This window comes from Pantherophis guttatus, chromosome 3 (assembly GCF_059756535.1).
Source record: "Pantherophis guttatus breed Tessera chromosome 3, ASM5975653v1, whole genome shotgun sequence".
NCBI lineage: Eukaryota > Metazoa > Chordata > Lepidosauria > Squamata > Colubridae > Pantherophis > Pantherophis guttatus.
The window spans coordinates 15,564,764-15,580,137 of record NC_142065.1 but is presented as its reverse complement, the minus strand read 5'-3'; the positions used below and the strand labels follow the sequence as shown (position 1 = coordinate 15,580,137).

General features: G+C 45.5%; 1 protein-coding gene across 1 annotated transcript; it reads right to left on the bottom strand.

Moving 5' to 3' along the window:
* Positions 1-725: 725 nt before the first annotated feature.
* LOC117674884 (cathepsin Z-like) lies at positions 726-14,775 on the bottom strand. Its single transcript, XM_034433110.3, has 6 exons — positions 14,151-14,775; positions 8,478-8,641; positions 7,596-7,775; positions 5,963-6,113; positions 4,883-5,045; positions 726-2,270 (listed from the first exon to the last, which is right to left on the bottom strand). Exons 1-6 carry the CDS (start codon positions 14,288-14,290, stop codon positions 2,157-2,159), a joined length of 912 nt encoding a protein of 303 aa, XP_034289001.2. The 5' UTR covers positions 14,291-14,775; the 3' UTR covers positions 726-2,156.
* Between the last annotated feature and the right edge of the window lie 599 nt (positions 14,776-15,374).

The window sequence follows — 15,374 nt, the reverse complement described above, 5'->3', positions numbered from 1 at the left end:
TATCAGCACTTTTGTGTTATATAGATTTATTAAGACTGCTCAGTAGCTTACAAAAGGGTAACGGCAAGTCTATGTTTAGATTAGAACAAAATCAACCAATATGATTAATCATTTTTTTTCTTTTATAAAACAACTTTATTGCAAGGATCTTATGAAGATTTGTCTATCAAGGACAATCTGCAAGCAACCTAGCCTGCATTTCCTTGCCTGTCAGCCTAGGGCCGTGATAGTGAACCTATGGCACGTGTGCCACAGGTGGCACACGTAGCCATAACGGTGGGCATGTGAGCTCAGCTCTGGCATGCACACGCATGCTGGCCAGCTGATTTTTGGGCCTTCTGGGCCCACTAGAAGTAGAGAAACAGGCTGTTTCCTGCCTCTGGAGGGCCTCAGAAGGTGGTGGGGAAGGCCCGTTTTTCTCTCTCCCCAGGCTCCAGAGCCTTGCTAGGAGCTTGGGGAGGGCAAAAACAGTCTTCCCCACCCTCCCGGAAGCCCTCCAGAGCCAGAAACGGCCTGTTTACCAACTTCCGGTGCATATGCGTGACCCCCCTCCCCCCCGCTCCTGGCACACAATGGCAAAAAGTTTAGCCATCACTGGCCTAGGATTCAGTCTATCCACTCACTACAGGGAGTAGGAAATTCGACATCCATATTAGTTTCAGATAATAAATAATAAAATAATTTAAGAAATCTGCCCCCAAACATTTCAAAAGAATTAAACATGGTTATTTGCATTATTTATTTATTTGATTTTATATCTATAGCTGCCCATCTCAAGTGAGTCTGGGTAGCGTACATCATAAAACATTAAAATAATTTAAAAGTACAAAATACATATTGCACCAAGTAAAACTGCTACTGTGGATGTTAACACAGCCAGGAAATGGGGTCCTTAACACATTCGTTCTCCAAGCCTGGACACACAATTTCACAGTTGTGTGAAGGCCGACAGGGTTGGGATCATTCTGATAACCTGAAGGGAGAATCTTCCGGAGGGCTGAGAAGGCACTTCTCATGGTTTCTGCCAGATGACATTCCTTGGCTAACAGGACCTGCAACATATCCAACCTGCCTGATTGAGTTGGATGGGCAAAAATGATTGGGAGAAGATGGTCCTGAAGGAACCCAACCCCAAACCATGTAGGCTTCAAAGGTGATAATTGGTACCTTGAATTGCACTTGGAAACACACCGGTAACCAATGCTACTCGCAAAGCAGTGGTGGTGTATGTGTTGAAGGACACCCTTTACTCCCCATACAGCTGCATTCTCTATCAGTTGGAGCTTCAGAATGCTCTTCAAGGGCAGCCCCATGTAGAGCTCATTGCGGTAGTCCAGAAGAGAAGTCATGAGGGCATGAGTGACCATGAACAAAGCCTCCCAATCCAGACACGGGCACAACAGGCACATCACCCTATGGCGTGCAAAGGCCCTCCTGGCCATGGCTGCCACCTGCTTTTCTAGCAGAAGCTGTGAGTCCAAGTGCCACCACCACTAGTGGTGGTAAAACCTTGTTACCGGAAGGCCCAAAACCACTCTTATCTTATTTGGACCATTGTGCCCCATACAGACTCTTACAGCCTCCAAGCACCAAGACAAGAAATCTATGGCAGCCCAGAATGGAGATCGAAAGATTGTATTTTGATACCACAAACAGAACTGAGCCCTGGGGCACCCACAAAATAGGGGCTGTGGGCTACATCTTCCCCCTCCCCCAAAATCAACTGGAACTGACCCCAGAGGAGAACCACGCCAAAACAGTGCCACTCACCAGTCCAGAAGGATGCCATAATCGATGGTATTGAAGGGTGCTGAGATATGACTTTGATTCTATGTCTCCGGAATAGGACCTCCCCATCCCACTCCCAGCAGAGGTCATCTAAGAGCACATAGATGCAGTCTCACTCCCATATCCCGGCCTGAACCCTGACTAAAAAAAGTCAAGGTTAAATCACAGCTCACTTCCATTTGAAAAACAGTGCAAGGTTTTCTCAGCAGAATCAGTAAATTCATTTTGATAATTTATGCAAAATCTTTAATGGGAAACTCAGTTTAATTACAAGTCCGTATGTTGCCTACCAATCCTGCAGAAAGCAAATTTTCCCTTTCAAAAGTAAAAAAAAAAAAACCTAGTTGAAAAAGTTCTTGCAAAAGAATTCAAGGTACGATGGGGTCTCCGTATGTGCACTGTTCTTCAACAGCCAGATTATAGTCCGCTCCTTTCCCACCTTTATATGCACTCGTCACAATGCGCAGCCATCCTTTTTCACCCTGGAATGACAAACACAGGCACATCACAAAAGAACTGTGGCCCAACCATCGTTCTCCCCCATAGCTTTGTTCAAAAATGCCACTTAAGCCTTGATTGTGTCTGGACTTGAGAAAAAGCTGCCAACAATATAATGGGGCAGGATCTGCCCCGCTGTTCACTTTTGACGGTGAGCTTGAATACCCAGATGAACTGAGCTCAGGGGTGAAATCCAGCAGGTTCTGGAGAACTGGTAGCAGAAATTTTGAGTAGTTCGGAGAACCGGCAAATACCATCTCTGGCTGGCCCCAGAGTGGGGTGGGAATGGAGATTTTGCAGTATCCTTCCCCTGCCACGCTCACCAAGCCATGCCCACAGAACCGGTATTAAAAAAAAATTGGATTTCACCACTGACTGGGATCAAGAACTCGCCTCCTGGGGCCTCCCTTGCTTTTGTGATGGGATGCAGTAAGGAAGGAGATATCGGGGAGGGCGGGGTTCCATTCCAGAGGAGTAAGAGGCAACTGAGTCCAGATCTTATGGTGTGAGAGAAAGAGGATGCAGACAGTCCCTCCCTAATAGTCCACAAAGAACATTGTAGAGTCCTCAGTCTGGCAAGAATTTGTCTATAGGTGTGAAACAATAAAGAACTCTACTTGGAAGAATCCCCATGTGCCATTCTTGGTGTTGGGCCTGACCACACTGAATCTGAATTGCATAGCTCTCCATGGCCACAACACCACCAGCATGGTTGTGAGGAAATCTGGTGTCCATGAGGACAGGGACATCATTCTGAAGGCCCTCTTTAAGCAACACAGGGTTAGCTCTGGCCATCTCTCATGGTAGCTTCTTTCAGTTTCAGTGCTTAGCATAGTAATGAGGAGCCCTGAGATTTGGTTGCCACTCAAGGGATAATATTGGCCTAAAGAGACCCATCCTCTGGCTCTACAGAAGTTCCTATATTCTAGCCCAGCCCATTAACCCTAGTTCCTCACTTTATATTTTCCATGCTCTTTTCATCAAAAGGCACTTGTGAGATTCAGAAGAACGTCTTTGTTACTTAAGGAATCATTTAATGCAACTAACACGGAGAAGAGTCCTGCAGGATTCATCTCTCCGGTTTCATGGGCAGCCCTGGGGAATTAATTAAAGCAGCTCTGATGTAAGGATTTTGTGGTCACAACTGCCATCTTCAGTTTTTGCACACTTATAATACACACACAGGGACGCAGTTGCTCAGTGGCTAAGACGCTGAGCTTGTCGATCGAAAGGCCGGCAGTTCAGCGGTTCGAATCCCTAGTGCCACGTAACGGAGTGAGCTCCCGTTAATTGTCCCAGTTTCTGCCAACTTAGCAGTTTGAAAGCACGTAAAAAATGCAAGTAGAAATAGGGACCACTTTGGTGGGAAGGTAACGGTGCTCCATGCGCCTTCAGTGTTTATTCATGCCGGCCACATGACCACGGAGACGTCTTTGGACAGTGCTGGCTCTTTGGCTTAGAAAATGAGATGAGTACCACCCCCTAGAGTTGGGAACGACTAGCACATATGTGCGAGGGGAACCTTTACCTTGATACATACACACACCCATGCTTGTGGACATCCTGCTCCTTACCTATCTATAGCCCCACTGCTGGTTTCTATGCCATTTCTCATCAAGGAGACAAAAACTGGAGTTTTAGTGAGGTACTGAGATCACACACCAGCATGCCACGATGGAGACCAGATCAAATACTACAACTAATTTAATTTCATTTAAATTTGCTGTGCTTTGACTTTCTTGGCATGTATTTAAGCATTTCCTTCTTTTGTCACATTCAGAATTACTATTTGCTGAAAACTTTTGCAGGTTTCCATAGGTGACAACCAAGGGCTTGGTATAGTTTATGAAGATTAAAAACAACCTCTGCCCTTAAAGGAAACACACCACTCTAAAAACCCTCAAAGCAGTGGTGAAATGTAAAATTTGTTACTACCGGTTCCGTGGGCGTGGCTTAGTGGGGGGGTAATGTGACTGGGTGGGCGTGGCCAACTTTTTTTTTTTTTTTTTTTTGCTTTTAAAAGCATTTTTTCTACAACCTCCTCGGCCAAAGAGGTTGTAAAAAAAATGCTTTTAAAAGCCTCTGACGATCCCAGCTGAGTTGCCTGATCAGCAGAGGCTTTTTTTTTCTTTTAAAAGCATTTTTTTTTTTTTTGCTTTTAAAAGAAAAAAAAAGCCTCTGACAATCAGGCAACTCAGCTGGGATCCTTAGAGCCTTTTAAAAGCATTTTTTTTACAACCTCCTTGGCCGAAGAGGTTTTAGAAAAAATGCTTTTAAAAGGCTCTGATGATCCCAGCTGAGCCACGTGATCATCAGAGGCTTTTTTTTTTTTACTTTTAAAAGCATTTTTTTTACAACCTCTTCAGCCGAGGAGGTTTTAGAAAAAATGCTTTTAAAAGTTAAAAAAAAGCCTCTGATGATCGTGCGGCTCAGCTGGGCGGGAGTGGGGGGGAGAGACAGGGATTTTTGCTACCGGTTCTCCGAACCACCCGCTGCCATTGCTACCGAATCGGGCGATCCGGTCCGAACCAGGAGCATTTCACCCCTGCCTCAAAGGGTTTTTTTTCTTTAAAAGAAATATCTTGCTTCTACTTACCCACGGCTCGCCCCATGAGTTGCGGACAATCCAGTATTCGGTTCCATCTTCCACACCCCAACCGGCAACAGAGATAATGTGGTTGATGAAAGATGAAGAGTGATATTCAGTATAAATTCCTCCGGTATAGTTGTCCAGGCCTGGGGTAGCCATGATCCCACAACTGTTTAAATTACATGAAATTAAGAAGGTTAGCAAAGTAAACAAGGCTGAAATGTGTGCAGTTATCACAGAAGTGAAGAGTTTCCCAACTAGTATCCACATTTGCTGTGAACCAATCATGGATTTGAATACACCTAGGAGAGAAATTGAACTTGTACATTTCTAGTGAGATATAAGTTCTACCTCAGCCCATTATCAGGGGACTAAACAGTCCTTCACGTATATCAGTGTTTCTCAACCTTGGCCTCTGGACGATGTGTGGACTTCAACTCCCAGAATTCCCCAGCCAGCAGAGCTGAAGTCCACACATCGTCCAGCGACCAAATGTTTCTTGAGAAACGCTGACATATATAGTCCATGAACTCCCTCAAAGTCCTAATGGTGTTTGGGGGGGGAGAGAAAATAAGCCAAATTCCTACCCCTCCAAGCCCCCACTAAACACTAATTCCAGACTCCACCTTTAGGGAGATAAATAAATAAAATAATGGGGGAAGAGGGGATTTTTCCAGCGGGTGGCAGAGGAATTCTGGGAGTTGAAGTCCACACATCTTTTTTTTTTTTTTATTTGATTTATATGCCGCCCTTCTCCGGAGACTCAGGGCGGCTTACAATGCGTTAAGCAATAGCCTTCATACTTTTGTATATTTATACAAAGTCAGCTTATTGCCCCCACAAACTGGGTCCTCAATTTCCCTACCTTAGAAAGGATGGAAGGCTGAGTCAACCTTGAGCCTGGTGAGATTCGAACTTCCACCAGGCCCTTCTTAAAGTTGCTGAGGGTGGGAAACGTGGTTTTAAACAATTTCTTCTCCTCCAGTGAACCAACATTGCTATCCACACCTACGTACTTCAATCACATCACTTCAACTTGCCACATGAATCATTCTGAGCCATTAAAACCTATGTTCCCTCCCGTACCTGATAGGTCCATTTGCATAGATTTCCGCCATCATTTTCTCTCGGCCGCTCACAGATCCATAATCTCCCACTTTCCAGAGGCTGTAATTTTTTATCACGTGGCATTCCCCGAAGGTGGTACACGTTCCGCATTGGTTAAATTTCTTGCAGTCTTCAAAAATAATTGGACAAGATAAATGGAAACAGCAGTTAATTTTCCCAGATAGCCTATTACAGGTCCTCGAATTATGACCACAGAAGTAATTTCTTTCTGTGCTGTTGTAACTTTGAACAATCACTACACAAATAGTTGTAAGTCAAGGACTACCTGCATTTATCTGCCATCTCAAATTACGAAATGAAGGTTCCTTGCAGGGCACCTGGGGGAATGCCTCATTGGTTTGCTTGCATTATTCTTATTCCACTTCCCATATATTTTCACTGAATAATGAAATGTGGGAATTATAAAACAAAATACAAAATTGGCAAGCATAAAATGATATTTTAAACAAATTAATTTCTTTCCAAATTTTTTTTAAAAGGTTTGTGTCATATAATAATTTTCAAAATAAAACCGTCATCAAAATTCTTTCCAAAAGAGGAGAGATAGAAGTCTGCTTCACACTGCATGGGAAGAGAGCTCCACAACGGGGAAGTTGTGGGAGAGAAGATCCTATGATCCACTGATTGGACTTTAGGCAACGGTGGAAAAGAGAGTGAGACTTTCAATGCAAATCTGAAGGCACATTTTGCTAAGCGAGGCTAATATGGATTAGAGTCCTTTTTTTTAGTGCAAACTGTGAATTAAAAAATTATGAATGCATTTTATCTCAGCAATAAAAGAATTCTTGGTTTAAAGCTGACTGCTCTCCTTTTAGCCACAGTCAAATATCTGTAATTTGGAAGTAACGCATTTATAAAGGCAATTATAAGTTTTTAATGAAACAATTATCAAAACTTTTAGATGTAATTAGACAATCTGTGGCCCATTGGATCATCATTTCAAAGATATTTCCTTACCTAAAGAGAGAAACACAATAACCTGGGACGGTCAAAAAACAGCAGTGGGAGCAAAAGCAACTGAATTTATTCTAAATTCATTATGAAGCAGCTCAACATATGTTCAATGTTTTATGTGCTTGAAGGCCAATTTTGTGATCAGCCTGGCTACATTTGATGGATGCAAACTAGTTCCAAGCAATCTGAAAGGGGTTTGTTTAAATAACATGGGTATTTGGGAGCTAACAGCCTGTGGGGCTCAACCTTTGGGGCTCTATTACCAAAGCTGCTCAATTTCCTTTTCCAACATCAATAGTATACAGTTAATTTTTTTCAATGCCTTTTAACACTGCTGCCTTAATGTGCTGGGTGGGTAGAGAGGACAGAAGTTGCATTCCAAGATGTTGGCAGACTATCTTGTCGGATAAGACATTGTGAAATTTACAACTTTTGCCAAATTGGCAAAAATTGGGGTGATCGTTATTACCATTCCTTAGAAGTTACAATCACAGGCTCATGTCATTAAATGAGGCATGTAAGCTAATAAATGTTTGCAGCCATTGCAAGGCCAATACAAATGGTGGATGGTTGAAATTCCCTTCCCTTTTTTGGAGCCCACCTCATATACACTTTGGTGCTCTGATCATACACACACCTTGGTCTTTAGCTTGATAATTGTTGCATGTTTCATCCGGGATGCCGTGTTCATGAGCATATTGCCACACGCCACTGTCGTCCCCTCCTTCACAAGATCCAGCATTGGCACAGTCAATCACATTTTGAACAGAGAGATACGCTGAGGGCCAGGCACCTTTCTTCTTGATATTTATGCGATCTAAGAGAAACAAACTTTGAAAGTAACAAAGCTGCAACCCTTCAAAACCACAGACTGAGTTCCCACAACTTGCTAAGGTAAAATATTTTTCTTTGAGATCCTTAGTGATCTCTGAGCTTGGCTGTTTTCTTGCAAATGTTTTATTACCCAATTAGGTAACATCATCGGTGCATATTTTTCTTCGATTTGACTGTGGCTTGGTGTGTTTTCTGAATTCACCCGTGGTTTGTGGTTTCCTAGGTCAGGCTAACCCAGACCACTTTTATTGTGATTTATTTGCAATCTATAATACAGCAAGCCATGACTTAATTCAAACCTAATCATGAAGTACAGATTGTCCAGGTCTGATTTATGTGATATCCTTTCTCTGGAGTAGGGTGGGAATGGGGATTTTGCAGTATCCTTCCCCTGGAGTGAGGTGGGAATGGGGATTTTGCAGTATCCTTCCCCTGGAGTGGGGTGGGAATGGAGATTTTGCAGTATCCTTCCCCTGGAGTGGGGTGGGAATGGGGATTTTGCAGTATCCTTCCCCTGGAGTGGGGTGGGAATGGGGATTTTGCAGTATCCTTCCCCTGGAGTGGGGTGGGAATGGGGATTTTGCAGGATCCTTCCACACCCACAAAGCCGCACCACGCCCACCAGGCCACGCTCACAGAACCGGTAGGGAAAAATTTTGAATTTCACCCCTGAAGTATTCCCTACCTGCTAGAGCACTCGTGCTGCCGTGAGCCCAGCAGGATCCGCAGTATTGGGGGATGTGTTGGTTTCGCGTGGTGCTCGCATAATTGACTCCATCTCTGCTTCTCCAATCCCAGCTCTTGGGCAGCTTAGAGATATCCAAATATTCGTGCGGACGAGAATAGGTTCTTTTGGGGGGGGGGAATAATAAGGAAAGTTAACTTTCTGTGAGCAAAGGCAAGAGGGTTATTTCTCAGTGCTTGCTCTATTTATAACCAAGTCTATCCTAGTCTGAACAGCCTATATCCGTGATGGCGAACCTATGGCACGCGTGCCACAGGTGGCACACAGAGCCATATCTGTGGGCACGCAAGCGTTGCCCTAGCTCAGCTCCAGCACACAATGGCCTGTTGATTTTTGGGCCTTCCAGGCCCACCCGAAGTCAGGAAACGGGCCGTTTCTGGCCTCCAGAGGGCCTCGGGTGGGGAGGCTGTTTTCACCCTCCCCAGGTTCCAAGAAAGCCTCTGGAGCCTGGGGAGGGTGTAAAACAGGCCTACTGGGCCCACCAGTAACCTTTTTGCCGTCGCGTGCCAAAAGCGGCGGGAGTGCAGGGGATCGCGTGTGTGTGTGTGTGTGTGTGTGTGGTGCATTGAATTATGGGTGTGGGCACACGTGTGCGCAACCCGTCCCCTGCATTCCCCCCGCTTTTGGCATGTGATGGCAAAAAGGCTAGCCATCGCTGGCCTATATAATTCCCACTTCATTTGATTCACTGAGAGTTTGTGAAATAACTCAGGCAGACAGGAAGTGACTTTTATCACGAGATGCCTTTCTTCCTCAGGATTCTGATGACCTCAACTACTTTTTTTTTTTTTTTAATTTGATTTATATGCCGCCCTTCTCCGGAGACTCAGGGCGGCTTACAGTGCGTTAAGCAACAGCCTTCATACTTTTGTATATTTTTTATACAAAGTCAGCTTATTGCCCCCACAAACTGGGTCCTCAATTTACCTACCTTAGAAAGGATGGAAGGCTGAGTCAACCTTGAGCCTGACGAGATTCGATCTTACTTTAATTGCAGACAGCTGGTGTTAAATTACAGTGCTCTATCTGTTGAGCTCTCCAGGCTCTTTACCTTAGGCAGGGAGGAAGTGACTTTTATCACGAGATGCCTTTCTTCCTCAGGATTCTGATGACCTCAATTACTTTCTAAAGTTCTCAGATGAACTTTGTGCTCCTGCCTGTTTTGCAAAACTCCAGAAGGGGGAGGGAAACATCTCGGGACAGGCACAATGTTAGCATATCAACATTTGCAAAGGGATAGAAACGGGAGGGGTCGCCTTCCCAACTGGCCCATTCCATGTTTTGAATTATATGACCCATATAATACCCAGCAGCCATGCTGGCTGAGAAAGATAGGTAATCTAGCTTATTATCCAGAGGAGGAGAACAAGGTTACACAATCAAAATTCAGATGCTTTGGCAACTGTCTTCTATTTATGTATAAACAAGCTGTAATTGCATTGTGTGTCATCAACAGTGTGCAACCCAGAAGGACCAACGACGGGCAAATCTATGTTTTATGGAAAAAAGCAGAACCCCAAGGAGACCAAGCCTCTTTGGTAGACCCAGGGCACTTGGCAGATCTTCGAGAAGGATGTCCTCTTTTGAGAAAGCTAGTGTAGGAAATTCTAGGGTAGTGTTTCTCAACCTTGGTAGCTTGAAGATGGGTGTACTTCAACTCCCAGAATCCCCCAGCCAGCAGCGCTGGCTGGGGGATTCTGGGAGTTGAAGTCCACCCATCTTCAAGCTTCCAAGTTTGAGAAACACTGTAATCTAGGGTGTGCCTGATTTGCATTCTGATGATTCCCATGAATTAGCAGTTTCTTAGATATCCCACTTCTCTATTTCTGTTCTCCTGAATTATTACAGATAGTCCTCGACTTATTCATTTAGTGACTGAAGTTACAACGGCACTTAAAAACATGACCGATGACTGTTTTTCACACTTATGACCACAGCAGCATCCCCATGGTCACACGATCAAAATTCAGATGCTTTGGCAACTGTCTTCTATTTATGACGGTTGCAGGATCCTGGGGTCATGTGATCCCGTTGTGATCTTTCGACAAGCAAACTCAGTGGGGAAGAAGCCAGATTCACATCACAACTAGGTTACTAACTTTAACCACTCCAGTGATTTACCTAGCAACCGGGTCAAGAAAGGTCGTAAAACGTGGCAAAATTCACTTAACTCTCCTTTTCCAACAGATATTTTGGGCTCTATTCTGGTCATAAATTGAGGACTATCTGTACTGTAAAGAGAATTAAATGCTGAACACCATCATCAACAAAGGACAAAACGATGTAACCTGGTATTACTCTGTGGAATTGGGATCGTAGAAACACCCAGGAGCATAGAAGAGTTCAGAGGCAGATGCATAAATAAATGTCTTGAACGTATTTATTCATATGATAAAGCATATTAACTATGTACAACAGAGATCAAGTCTCATGAGGAACAAACATGAAGAGAGAGAGATGGAGAGAGCGTGGTGGAAAAGCTTGGAGGGGGTTTTATACTCAGGGTAAGCCCCTCCTTTCCACACAGGGGTGGAGACACTCTCTGCCTCCACTGGTGTCTATATGACACATGTGCCAATGGCTTGCAAATACTTGACATACTCCATGCCTGAAGATCAGATGCTAGTCTAAAATCTCAGAGTCTTTTCTATCTCCTGCTTAGGCTGACTATCCCCCTGTCCTTATTCAAGAGACTGATGGACCCTGCTAAAATCTTCTGTCTGGGGTATCTCCATTAGGTTGACTTCAGCAGTTTCCAGACCACGAATGAAAGTCAGCACACCTATTGAAGTAGCTTTTCCTTCCATATTTAGCCATCAACCAAGGGCTCAGCCTCAAGATATATACAGTTATTCCCTATTAGCTGGAGGGAAGTAAGGCGACGACACTGATCTGGAACAAGGGGCAAGAGAACCAATTTCAGGCTGGATAGGGGTTTTTTTTCCCCCTGACAGCAAGGATTGGTTGAGAGAACTATAAATTGGAGGTGGAGATGTTGGAAATGTCACCAGTTGCCAGGTTCATATTATCATATGTGGTGGACATGCTCAGAAGCTAAATGTCAAGTTTCCGAAAGATGCCCTAATTAATTCATGAGCCATGATCCAAACTTCAAAGGAAATATAGTGATTTATTAGGAGCAACATTTTGGCAATACTCGGATGCAGTCAGGACTGATCCCACGTAGATTTACGTTCTCCTATGACCCTGTCTATCCCTTCCCCCCTGGCCATGTCATAAATCACATTCTCCAATTAACCACTTTGGCTGGCTGTGAAACCTAACACCCTCCTTCTGATTGTGGTCAGAAAAATGTATGGAATTCACTTCAGTTCTCCCTCCCTCCTGCTCATGACAACTTGAAAGCTTTGCAAGTTGACACTAAAAATTATTGGAATAAAATTAAGATATGGCTGGAAGAAATGATACAACAACATATTGATTTAAAACCAGAGCTGTTCCTACTGGGTATCCTCCTAGAGAAAATTAGCAAAGAAAATATCTATTTGATTATACATGTAATAACAGTTGCAAGGATTGTTTATGCACATAATTGGAAAGCAGAGAAAATACCTTTGGAAGGAGAAGTAATTAAAAAAAAATTAGATTGTGCAGAAATGAATAGATTAACTTTGATGATTAAAGAAAGAGAGGATTCGAATACTTTAAGATATGGAATCAATTTTACCATTGTTTGGAAAAGAGATACAAATAAGTAAATCAATAGTTATGTATAAAAATGCTATAATTAGAATATAGAAGAATTGTTGTAATGGACTTGGAGAGAATGAAGATAGACGAAACAACAAAAAGAAGAAGTTTTGGAGACAACACCGAGATGTCACATGGAAGGATCTATTAAATGTTTGTTTGTCTAAAAAATAAAAAACTTTAAAAAAAACCCTGGAGGTGGAGAGACGCCCTTAGTAAACTTCACAATTGTAAAGTTTATAACTGCTATTTTATACTTCAACTTCAGGATTCGTCCGCTGCCTGGTGAATTTCCCCAATACTGGTTGTGAAATTCTGGGAGTCCTTGTCTTGAAGTTTGCCCAGATGGGAAAAAAAAGTAGATCCATATCTCTGACCCATGAGCTGGATGGATGCCCAGGTTGAAAAAACTGATCTACACTGATCAACACAGGGAGTCCATGTTTTCAGGCAGAACATTTCCCCAATTCTGAGGATTGGGGAAATAATTCGAGATTCAATCTCTTTACACATTTTCTATTTTTTTTTAATATGCAGTGCGTTGTACTTTGCTACCGAGCTGGTCTTAACCAGAGGCAAAATGCCCATTTCTGCTCATAACCGATGCCTATCTCTTTCCCACGTGTATAAATAGATTTATTTTAAATCACAGTTGTTTGCCAAGAAACTCAGAAAGTTGTACACCAGATTACATTTTTTAGGTAAAGTTGGAGACCCAAAGGTTGCACAAACCCGGCTAGGCAATTTCAGGGGCAAACAAGGAGGCGTAAACCCGGGTTGAAACCGGGCCACCTTCCAGGTTAAGACCACCGCTCCGCGAAAACAAGCCTTGTTGAACCGCCGGCGGCGGATCGTCCGATGAGCCCAAGCAGCGGCTGCAGCCGACATCCCACCCCCACCTCCGCCTCCATCCGCGCCCCGGGGACATCCAGAGCCCGAAAAGCGAGGGAGGATAAAAAGCTTATTATGGATTTGCCCCAAGTCCGTTGCGCGGAGATCTCTCCTCTCTCCCTCCAGCCGCTGCTGCGGGATCGGGCGCGCTTCCCCCCCCCCCGTCCCAAAAAAAGTTGGGGGGACTGGCGAGAGGCTGGCCGGACGGGTCGGTCGGTCTACTTGCTCAGCACCCCCTCCAACATCGGAAGCTTTTTAAGAAGAAATTGGACAGCCCTTGGTCTGCAATGAGGACCCAGTTTGTGGGGGCAATAAGCTGACTTTGTATAAAATATACAAAAGAATGAAGGCTATTGCTTAACGCATTGTAAGCCGCCCTGAGTCTCCGGAGAAGGGCGGCATATAAATCAAATTTAAAAAAAATGGTCCAGGGTTGGTTACAAGTAACAGTCACAGAGTTGGAAGGGACCTTGGAGGTCATCTAGTCCAACCCCCTGCTCACGCAGGAGACCTATACTGCGGGATTCGAACCGCCGACGTTTCTGATCCACAAGCTCAGCGTCTTAGCCGCTGAGCCACCTAGCCAAGCTAGGGTAGCCCGCCCGAGCAGGGGGTTGGACTAGAAGACCTCCAAGGTCCCTTCCAGCTCTATTGTATTCCTATTCTATGCTATGCTCTGCTATTTCTACTCTAACCCTTGCCTAAAATCCTCCAGCCGTGCCAGATCACCGTCCCGCTGCCACGCCGGCTGGGAATTCGGCGTTTTGTGGTTCTAAATCTAAGGCATTTCCTCGGCTCCGATGACTGAGGAAAGGCTACTTCCCGGCTCTCGCCTCCCTGGAGCTTTTTGGACCTTTGACAATGCCAGAAAAAGCCCTTCCGAGCGGCTCAGCCGAGCTTTCCAGCCACCTCCACCCCGGGGCATCCGATGAGCCGACCTCCGCCCGCCTATCCCGCCGACGCATCCCTCGTCCCAACCGGAGCGATCGGATGGCGCGCCGCCGCTTTTACCGGACGCCGGGGAGGTTGCGCGGAAGCGGCTTGTAGCAGCTCTGCCCTTCGTGGAAGTAGAGGCCGGCGGCGTCCGCGGAGGCCACCAGCAGCCCCGGCAGGAGCCAGAGGGCGAGCGAGGACAGGTCGCGCCCAGCCATGACGATCACCGGCTCAGCTGGCCGTCGCCGGGAAAGGAGCGCGCGAGAGCCGGCCGGGCCTGGGCTCCTTTGTCCGGAGAGCTGAAGGGCTGCACCCAGCACTGGCGCAGAGGGGGAGCGCGGTCGCCAAAGGCCCGGGGAGGCGGCGACGTCATGGGGGGGGGGGGACGACGAAGGGAGCAGCCGCCCCGCCTTGGCTTGCTGCAGGTGGGTTGACGGGTTTGGCCGGGATTGCGAGAGCGGGAAGCCGGTTGCGAAAGAGGAAACAATCAGGCGGCTCCTCGTGACTCGAGACTCGCCGGCGGGCTCTGGGCAGCCGCGGATCGCAGCCAAGAGGAAGGGAGAACCGTCCCATTTGGGCTCGATGGGGCCGGGGAGGGGTGTGTGTGCTGTGGGTCTGCTGTAGAGGCAAGTCCTCGATTTACAACGGTTGATTTAGTGACCGTTGGAGGTGACAACGGCACTGAAAAAAGTGACTTGGGACCGTTTCTCACACTTACGACCGTTGCAGCATTTCCCACACACACACACACACGGTCACGTGATTTACATTTGCAAGCCTCTCTCTCTTTTTTTTTTTTTTTAATTTGATTTATATGCCGCCCTTCTCCGGAGATTCAGGGCGGCTTACAATGCGCTAAGCAATAACCTTCATTCTTTTGTATATTTATACAAAGTCAGCTTATTGCCCCCACAACTGGGTCCTCATTTTACCCACCTTAGAAAGGATGGAAGGCTGAGTCAACCTTGAGCCTTGGCGAGATTCGAACCCTGCAGTAATTGCAGGCAGCTGGTCTTAATAACCAGCTTAATAACAGGGTGTCTTAGACCACTGTACTACCAAGGCTCTCCGTGGTCATGGGATCAAAATGTGGACGCTGGGCAACTGGCTCGTATTTATGACCGTTTGCAGTGTCCCGGGGTCATGGGACTATCTTTTGCAACATTCGGACCAACGGAAGTCCATGAGGAAGCCAGATTCACTTAACAACCGGGGATTACTAATTGAACAACTGCAGTGATTCACTTAACAGATATGGGGAGAAAAGTCGTAAAATGGGGCGAAGCTCACTTGACAGATTTC

Coding starts and splice junctions, on each gene's coding strand:
- LOC117674884 (XM_034433110.3), bottom strand. CDS start 14,290: ATGGCTGGGCGCGACCTGTCCTCGCTCGCCCTCTGGCTCCTGCCGGGG. Junction 8,642..14,150: donor CGCAACCTCCCCGGCGTCCG/GTAAAAGCGGCG, acceptor CCCCCCCAAAAG/AACCTATTCTCGTCCGCACG. Junction 2,271..4,882: donor ACTCATGGGGCGAGCCGTGG/GTAAGTAGAAGC, acceptor TTGTCATTCCAG/GGTGAAAAAGGATGGCTGCG.